At 32.6% G+C, this 9,974-nt stretch overlaps 1 protein-coding gene across 1 annotated transcript; it reads left to right on the top strand.

The window, feature by feature from the left end:
* Nucleotides 1–4,043: 4,043 nt before the first annotated feature.
* LOC148312654 (trypsin, alkaline B-like) lies at nt 4,044–7,341 on the top strand. The gene is made up of 4 exons (XM_088275486.1): nt 4,044–4,098; nt 4,841–5,015; nt 5,760–6,012; nt 6,936–7,341. Exons 1-4 carry the CDS (start codon nt 4,053–4,055, stop codon nt 7,233–7,235), a joined length of 774 nt encoding a protein of 257 aa, XP_088131612.1. The 5' UTR covers nt 4,044–4,052; the 3' UTR covers nt 7,236–7,341.
* Nucleotides 7,342–9,974: the final 2,633 nt, after the last annotated feature.

A 9,974-nucleotide genomic window follows, 5' to 3' on the forward strand; every position in this document is an offset into this window, starting at 1 on the left:
TACAGAGTTCAGAAACCTAAATAGTGTAATTTGAATGTATGTAGTCTTAGCATGCATCTTTATTAAAGGCACTTTAATGAATATTTACATTATGTATGTAACACTAAATTAAACATTACTAATCTTCTATATCAGAGGCTCCCAAAGTGTGCGCCGCAGCGCCCTGGTGCGCCGTAGAAAGTAAAGAGGGGCGCCGTGAGTCGATCCTCTATCATTATCCGAAATCACAAATATTCTAGGGTACCTACCTATAAAGCAACAACTTCTTTTTTGAGAGCTAGCATCTTTCTGCCCAACTACTATTATTGTGGGTACCTATTTCTTTCGACTATAATATATGTTTATACATATATAGTCACATTATACATTCCAAATAGCTTACTAAAGTAGGGCGCCGTGACAAAATACTAAACTTGGAAGTGCGCCGAGGACTGAAAAAGATTGGGAACCCCTGTTCTATATACCTACTCTTTCTGCTTAAATTTTCTACCTTTTAAGTATTGTTCTTACCTGATGTTGCTTAAACTTTTTTAGCCATTAAACCATTTGAGTTTGTCAATGTCCTTCAAGTATTTTTTCCTTGCTTATACGTCTCAATTCTACGACCCATTATTTTATATTTTACCTTTTGAACTCGGTTTCTGGTCCAATAAAATATATTTTAAAAAAATTAAGTCGTTTATTTATTAAAGTTCAAAGTTAAAATGCAGTTCCACCAAAAAATATCAGCACTAAACTTTAATATGTTTTATGTTTTGATGATGACATATGGTATATTTTTATTTTCTGTTATATTGTCACCGTCAATATTATCGTAAACTTTGTCACCTTTCGCTACATTTAAGAAATCATATCAACATTGTTTTCTTACCTTTCTATCGTTAAGGGTAGCCATATAAAAAATATTTACTTGTTTTGTTGAATGAAAAAATCATCAAGTGATCACAAATAAAATTTTGTTAAATAGCGTCTTCGTCGTTGATTTTCCTCACTAAAACCAAAAAATAAAATGACAAAGTAAAAATTTGTTCCTGGTTTTGCTTATGTATCTTTAATATATGGGTTCAATAACATATCTTGCTTTTTGATAAGTTTACCCACCGCAGTCAGAAAAATGAGCTATGTTGCTGCTTTTGAAAAATGTGCGGGCTGCTCGCCGCCCCCTCAATACTCCACCCGCCCCTGACACGCAGTACCGCCCACTTTGAGAATCACTGATCATCAATCCCTGTCATCCTCCTTGAAGCAGGTTGTTATTTCACTGAAAACATACATGTATGCATTTATTTATTTATATATTATATGTATTATACATGAATAGTCCTGTAATGAATATTGTGATTCGTCTTACTTATTTTTTATTAAATATAAATCAAATTTATTGAAGCTATATATATATATATATATATATATATATATATATATATATATATATATATATATATATATATATATATATATATATATATATATATATATATTTACATATATATATATATATATATATATATATATATATATATATATATATATATATATATATATATATATAAATATATATATATATATATATATATATATATATATATATATATATATATATATATATATATATATTTATATATATATATATATATATATATATATATATATATATATATATATATATAAATATATATATATATATATATATATATATATATATATATATATATATATATATATATATATATATATATATATATACATACATATATATATTTTTTTTCTTTCCTGTAATATTTTTTTATCATTTATCATCATTTTAACAACAAAGCCATTTTTTTATTTAAATAAATCATTGAATTAACCAGCTTCCGTTCTAAAGATTGAAATAAAAATAAATAAATAAAAATACCATAAAAAAAACTATTTATACTAATTATATTATGAACCGACTTTGATTGATGTTCATCGTGAAAAAAACATTAATGGCTGCGCATTGTACAAAAAGACAAACCCCAGAGGCATAAAACTGAAAAAGGAAATATGTCTCATTTACGAGTTCGATTACGTCTCTCTCTGACTTTAATAATAATTATTATTTCAAGTCGGGATATCTCAATCCATTAGGACGCACTTAAATATCATTTTTACATTTGTCCGAATACTCGGCCGCGTGTAATAAGCACACATGTTGTATAAAACACAAAAACACACTTATGTCCTAATGAATATGGCTCCAAGGGACAATAGGTCATTAATTAAACAGTATGTCAGTCTCGCAGGATAAATGGCCCATGTATAATTATTTCTCTACAATACAATTTTGACTTCATGGAGCGTGTTATTGTTTAACGTACCGATCGCTCCCGATATGACGGAACATCAGAACGCTGCCGACATTCCGGGAATTCGGAGAGATAAGCGAATCGTATGTCGGGATTCAAAATTGTCCAATTGAATTAATTACTTTGATACTGCTCCCTTGTCCGAGCGCTGCCACTTTTTTAATCGCAATGATGTGTGGATTCAAAATTAGCATACGCAAGAATTTACGAGACTATTCCAGATTAAATTTAACGAATAATATATTTTGGAAAAAAAATAATATACTTAAAAAAATCATTAGGCAGTAATGAGTATAAAAACTAACTAACTAACCATCACGCCGCTTCCCCACAGGGGTAGGCAGAGAGAATAGAGCGCCACACCACTCTGTCCTTGCAAACATTCTTCGCCTCTTCCACGTTCATGTATCTCCTCATACATACCCGCCGATTGTTACGACTCCTAACCTGACCACTTTCAAGTATTTGGCATAACTGATCGTGCCATGTTTTTCTCGGTCTAAATTTTGTCAATTACTAGTAAAAAAAAACGATTTTCATTGTTGAGTATAAAAACCCCAAAACAGTCTAAGCAACAAAAAAATATGTATATGAAATGAATATACCGACCATTTTGGAGAGTTTTGTATTTTCATGTTGTTTTATTGTTACATTAAAAATGCAGTGGCTACTATATCATCCATAGTTTATGTTTAAAAAATATCACATTTTTTATTCATATACGATGGAATATATAGTTGCCACTAATTTAAACACACTACTTAATATGTACTTCTTCTTCTTCGTACATTCGTTCCCAGTGGTACTTAGGGTGTTGCATCATATTGATGCAATGTTAAGTTTCACCGTTTATTAAAGAAGGCAAGAGATAAGTCTAATGCATTTGGTACCAGTCCAGGGAAATATTACTTGTTTTGTACTAAAAAAGCACTTGTATTTGTTTTGTCTCCTCTGGGAATCGAATCCGGAACCTTCAGCATAGAGGTCATGCGTGGTCACCACTACACTATAGCGGCGGACAAAAAAATCATTGATTTTTTAAAAATATGACAATGGCCTAGTAATCCATCAAATATTCTGAGACATCTGGAAAATCCTAACTTGATAATCAATTCATTGAATTTTACTCATTGTTTGTTTGTTGCGCTTTAGTCATTTTCTGATTACCGATAACATAATTAACCCTTTAAAACAAAATATACGTTTTATATTGTAAATACTTGATAAAAAAAATATACAATATAAACTGTTACAAAATATTGTAGTTAAACTATTGTAAATTTGGACCAAATTAAACGAAATTAGAAAATATTGAATTATTTTAAAGTATGAGGTGACAATATAAAAAAATGTTACTTATAAACAAGAGAAATGATCAAACAGTAGAGAAATCTTACGAGGAATATTTGAAAATATATTTTTATTGAAATATGACTGTTACGTTATAATCGACCTAATTATACCAAGATAAATAATTTAATCCAACCGTGGCTCAGTTACACACAAAAATAATCAATAAACCCGATTATCGTGAATACTTTTGTATCCAGTAAATATGACTCTGATACCAATACTATTTTTTTGTTATCTCTCGCTTAAGAGTTTTAATCATATCTTTTAATCCAATACATTTATTAGGAACGCATCTTATCTTTATGAAGTTTGTCACCTTGTACCATTTAAATAGCAGTAAAACATTATCACAGTCATTGTAAAATCAAAATGTTTAAGCTAACATTGTTGGTAGCTATCTTCGCCTGCGCGAACGGTAAGTCATAATAATTTTAATCGTTTTATTTTAGTAATATTTGGTAATTTTATCTTACTTTTTGCTAACAGTTATATTCAATACACGCTGTTCTCGAAAACTCATCTTTCATTCCGTATATTCTAGTTCTCGGCTCACTTCGCTGGTCTCTTTAGTATTGTATTTGATCCAGCAGTCTATCTTTCTGAAATGTGACATTCTCAATCCCACTTCTACTATAACCTTTTTACAGAAATACCATAGTATAATGGTGCCATACTGTAGTATAGCGGTACATTTTACCTAATTAGTTATGTAATATTGAAAAGGAATTAAGATTTAAAATTCGTTCCCACTGTCTCTACCTTAAAATTTTAGAGTTCCAGATCATTTTTATTATTAAATGTACATATTTACTTTAATATCGCGTCTATTGGTAACTTGTCTCAATTGATCAGCCAGCATTCTTATGAAGAATAAAATAATTCCAACAACCATTAGGTGCATTTTTAGTCTCCCAAACACATTGGTTACGATCAAAACCTACAATTATCTTCAATCATCTTTTCGTTTTCTTGATTATGACTTTCCAAAGTCCTTTCCTCGTTCACTTTCCAAAGAAAATTCTCTAGTTTAAATCTGTATAATAAACGTCTTATTTGGAAACTGTTGTCGATATTAGGTCAAATCTGTAAAATAAAGTATTTTTTGGAAACTATTATCGATATTACGTCACTTTTTAATTTACGTTTTTGCAATCTAGCCGCGCTCCTGCCCGTAACCAGGATCGTGGGCGGCACAATAGCCACCATCAATGATGCTCCTTATCAAGTAGCCCTATTATTCGACAACGCCAATAATGGAATCTACAACCAAGCATGTGGTGGAATAATCATTGGTAGATCTTCCATCCTTACGTCTGCGCAGTGCGCCTATGGGTAAATAAATTTTCATTTATCAATTAAATAAGACAAATAGAAAAGTAAAAAATATATACCAAATTTGATTTTCTTTAAAATAATATATTTTTTTAAATATTAGAGAAAATGTTCCTGTTTTTATTTTTATAATTTCAAATCGTGAAATGATTCAATATATTGTTTTTGATAAAAACACAATCAGTCGATGCCGCGAGTTCTACGTATGTACTTTTATATCAGGACGTTGATTTTTTTGTCTGTTATTTCTTTCACTCTAATAAATTACCATATGGAGAAAGCGAGACAATTATTTACGGCCTTATCGTGTCGCTTTTGCTTAGTCAACACTTGGCTGCGCGCTGGAAAGGATGTGGAATCTGTGACTCTGAGTTACGAGCTGCATACTACGATATCCATACAAAAACTGGGATCTTTTGGTATCCCGCTTTGCGTCACGTGTATTTTTTTATGATTAGTATGGGAAAGGTTTATTATGATGAGAAAGATAGAAGGACCTCCAAGAGCTGGCAGAAAGCAAAGATCGTGGTTGCGCAACATTCGTGACTGGGCCGGGATAAGAGGGGTAGAGAATTTGTTCCAGATGGTGCAGAACCGCGAAGCCTTTGCTAGATTTATCCCCAACTTTAAGGAGACCTAACAGGGTATAAATAGAAGAGTCATGCCCAATCGAGAGTCTACAGTTTAAACACTACAAGCTAATAGTCAAAGTGAATCTCAATTCCAATTATCTTTGTTTTTTAGTACAACAGCTATCCGCTGGAGAATCCGCGCTGGTTCTTCCTTCCACAATTCAGGAGGCCAGGTCATCCAGGTCTCTAGTTTCAGAGTTCACGAGAGTTACAATAGCGCAAACTTGAATAATGATCTGGCCATCCTCTATTTGGCTACACAAATCACCCTTGGAGTAACTGCGACAACTGTTACTCTTCCATCCCAAGGTCTCACCGTGCCAGATAACTCACCAGGCTTTGTAACTGGGTGGGGACGTCTTACTGTAAGTATCCCAATATATTTTCATGCACTAGGTAAATATTGAGAGTGAATATTTAATCTACCGATGAAATGTATCCTTCACACACATTAATTGTTTCAATGAGTCGCGCAATATAAAAATTTATGCAGTATTCATTAATCTTTGTCTTCTCTTCGACCATATATTTCAGGGTGGATTTAGCCTCTTTAAGTGCTTTTCGATGGTCGTTTTCACTTGTCATTCTTTTCTAGTTCTCATTTTTTCCTGTCCTGCTAGTCCAGTTTCACACTGTCCATCTAACTCTTAATAACAATAATAATAAAACCCTTATCCGTACCCCAATGGTGCATAAGGCACTGCTTCATATAAACGCAGTGTTATCTTGATCGTTTACACATGAAGGAAAGGTGATCAGCCCTCCGCTTTAGGTACCAGTCCAGGGTAATATTGAATAAATATTAGAGTGAAAAAATCACTCATATTTATTTGACCCCCCCTGGGAATCGAACCCGAGACCTCAAGAACGGTAGCCGAGCGTGCTGACCATTACACTACGGAGGCGGACTAACTCTTACTACATCTAAACCGTTTTTTTTTTATATCACCCACTCAATCATGCCTCTAGGAGAGCCTTCATTTGCATTATTTCTTAACACCATTTATGGTTGATTTAAGTAAGTTTTTTTTTTAATTAGCAGAGACCTTTATAAAATGATGAAGATGTTTAAAAAGCGTTACACGAATATAAACTGATCACTCAAAGCAGACTATGCTAGACAGTAAGCCCTATATATACCCAGACTTCTACATTTTTCTTCATCTTTGTTGAGGTATATAAACCCAGATTTGGGAACAAAGATTGAACAGACTTATTCTAAATATTTAAATTATAATATTTTGGACATCATGCTTATTAGTTTATTATCAATCCCGTTTTATTTTAGAATGGAGGAACATTACCAACACAGCTGTATAAGGTGACCATTCCAACCGTGAACCAGGCTCAGTGTGTTTCGGCCTACTTCGGTATCAATGCCGTCACTGACAACATGATCTGCGCTGGTCGAATCGGAATTGGAGGTTTGGATGCCTGCCAAGGAGATACAGGTGGTCCGATGACAGTGAACAATATCCTGATCGGAATCAACTCCTGGGGAAGAGGGTGCGGGGAACCACAGTATCCAGGAGTCTACACCAGGGTGTCGATGTACAGGACCTGGATCAACAACAACATTGGCCTATAAGCACTTCTGAAGATGGACATTTGTACATACCATTTTTTCAATCATTCTGGGATTTAACAAAAAAATCAAATCATTTTTTAAAAATAAAAACGTAACATAATAAACCATTCATCTTTTTTCTAAACCTGAATTTCAATGCCAAGTCGTAAGCTCTGAGATGCTCAGACTTCCTTCATCTTTCAAATGAAGGGAAAAATGATAGATTTTTCATATTAAGTTAAGACACCTTTTTACAAATTTATTTAATGTAATTACATTTTTTTATACAATTTGATACAATTCCTATACATTTCTACCTTATACAATATTATTATTTTAGCTGCGCTGAGCTTCTTCAAGAAAGAGATTGAGCTCTTGTGCTTGGAGACAGACTTTTTCCTATTTTTTGTGTATAGTATCATGTTATACATTTCAAAAAATATATATTATGGGGGAACATTTATTTTTATGCGGTACAAGGTAGTTCTCATGTTTAGTTATCTATTGTATAGTCTGTGTATGCTTGTAGTATTCGTTAAGTTTCTTTTTTAGACTGTTTGTGTCTTATATTTTTAATTTGTAAAGGAGAGGCTGCGTATTTTTTTTATTCCAAAGTATGTAAACGTAATTTTGTTGGTACCGTAGAATGGGGCTACTTGAACTTTGATGTGTTACTTGAGCCCAGTACTAAAAACAATTTAGATATGTATTTGGTCTACAATAATGAACTATCGACATGATTCGTTGTTTCCCTGACAGGTGACACTTATTGTCACGATACGTTCATTATTGTAGACCAAAAAACTGATTTAAATATTTTTTGTACTGGGCTCAAGTAACACATCAAAGTTCAAGTAGCCCCGTTCTACGGTACTGTTTTGTGTTGCCTTCATATTGACATCTCATACGTAGGGTGAATAATCCAATGTCTGATATAATGAATAATATTACGATTGTTAATAACTAACTTACTAACCATAATGCTGATCCACTACAGGGGTAGGCAGAGAGAATAGAACACCATACCACTCTGTCTTTGCAAACATTCCTCGCCACTTTCACATTCATGCATCGCCTCAAACATACCCGATGATTATTGCGACTCCTGACCCGACCACATTCAAGTCTTTGAAATACTCGACCACGCTAAGTTCACACTGGTATAACAACAAAAAAAAATACTGATTGTTTTACTCATTCGTTCCACATAACCAAACCATCTTAACACACCGTCCTTAATTTTATCTATAATGCTTATGTCAGCCTTGCATTCTTTCCTTATTTCACCATTCGGACATTTATCATACATCATTTTACCGTACATTCAAGAAGGAGATCGTATTTTGACTGCATTCAGTCCTTCTTTTGCCAACTTCATGCTTCACTTCCATACGTTAGCGTTGGAACCAGGACTCCGTTGTTTCCTGCCAGTTTAGCCTTCGCTGAAAGGTGATTATTTGTATGGTAACTATTGGTAACTGATTTTATTGCATCATTCATTCCATTATTTATAAAATAAAATAAACATTCGATCGAACACTGTATTTTAACCCTAAGGACGATTGATATATCAAGCTAACATACCGCTCACTCCTTTCAACAACGTCGTATATCAAAAAACTTGATTTTTTTAGGAGATCGTTTTTAAAGTTGAAAAATATAATAAAATGTATTAAAAATAAATATCAAGCCACTTATTGAACTTTTAACAGTGCAACAGATCTTTTTAGGTAAAACCTGAACCATTTTTTCTCCGTTTGAAAATTAATTGAACAATACCTTTTCTTCTAAATGCAAAAAAACACTTTCTGCCCTATAGTGGGTAAATATTAAGTTAAAAATATGTCGCTTTTGCTGGGATATAGTATATTTTCTGGGCATTCCGAAAATATGCACAACTGAAAATTTACGATTCTTGATAAATGACATTGTTGAAAGGAGTGAGCGATATATTAAAAATCATCTATTTTACATTAAAGAAGCATGGAAGTCTGAGCATTCCCAAGGTAATAATATGTTTCTTAGTTGGAACTAGCAGATGGCATTTTGAATTACCTAACGTCCTAGTTGACTCTGAAATCTAGCTACGGCTTATGCAACACCGTTTATCATGTCCTTACTCAGGCTTCAACTTTATAAGTTTCATAGCCTATGCCTACTTTTGAGTTGATTTACTCTTTATGTTTAAAGTTACTATAATTTCATGTAATTCATGAGTGAAAATTCTAGGCAAAAACACTAGCAGATGGCATCTGTTGATCACTAAAACCGGCCATTGCCTGGGTCATTTACTTCTGGTTTCAGTACATCCTCAGGACGTCTGTAATAATAATAATTAAAATGTTCAATTTTATTATTCTGATTTAAAACTGGTGATTGTCGATAGTTGGATTAGTCGATAATTTTATTAAGTCATAGCTCACGTTATCTCAAATGCCTGTTTGCTGATTGTATCGTTTTTTCATGGATTTAATTATGTAATAAAAAACAAGCGGATAATGCTCCTTCAAAATGATAACCGAAAGTCTACACACTTATCTGCATGATATAAACTAACTACTTAAAAATAATACGCGATAAATTTTTGATATGACTAAAAAAATAAAATAAATACGATTATCGAAAAATATGTGCCTGTCTAGAATATTAAAAAAATAATAAATATGAATTTTTAAAATAAGTAACAAACCATCACGTCGCTTCTCCGCAGGGGTAGGCAGAGAGAATAGAATACCACACCAATCTGTCTTTGCAAATAAT

Source organism: Brachycentrus maculatus, unplaced genomic scaffold (genome assembly GCF_059751285.1).
Source record: "Brachycentrus maculatus isolate JH-2025_06_01 unplaced genomic scaffold, ASM5975128v1 h1tg000036l, whole genome shotgun sequence".
NCBI classification, from domain to species: Eukaryota; Metazoa; Arthropoda; class Insecta; order Trichoptera; family Brachycentridae; genus Brachycentrus; species Brachycentrus maculatus.

What these genes read in the sequence shown, in the direction of transcription:
- LOC148312654 (XM_088275486.1), top strand. Translation starts at nt 4,053, where the DNA reads ATGTTTAAGCTAACATTGTTGGTAGCTATCTTCGCCTGCGCGAACG. An exon ending in TCTGCGCAGTGCGCCTATGG is followed by an intron (nt 5,016 to 5,759) that starts GTAAATAAATTT and finishes TTTGTTTTTTAG; the next exon opens with TACAACAGCTATCCGCTGGA. An exon ending in CTGGGTGGGGACGTCTTACT is followed by an intron (nt 6,013 to 6,935) that starts GTAAGTATCCCA and finishes GTTTTATTTTAG; the next exon opens with AATGGAGGAACATTACCAAC.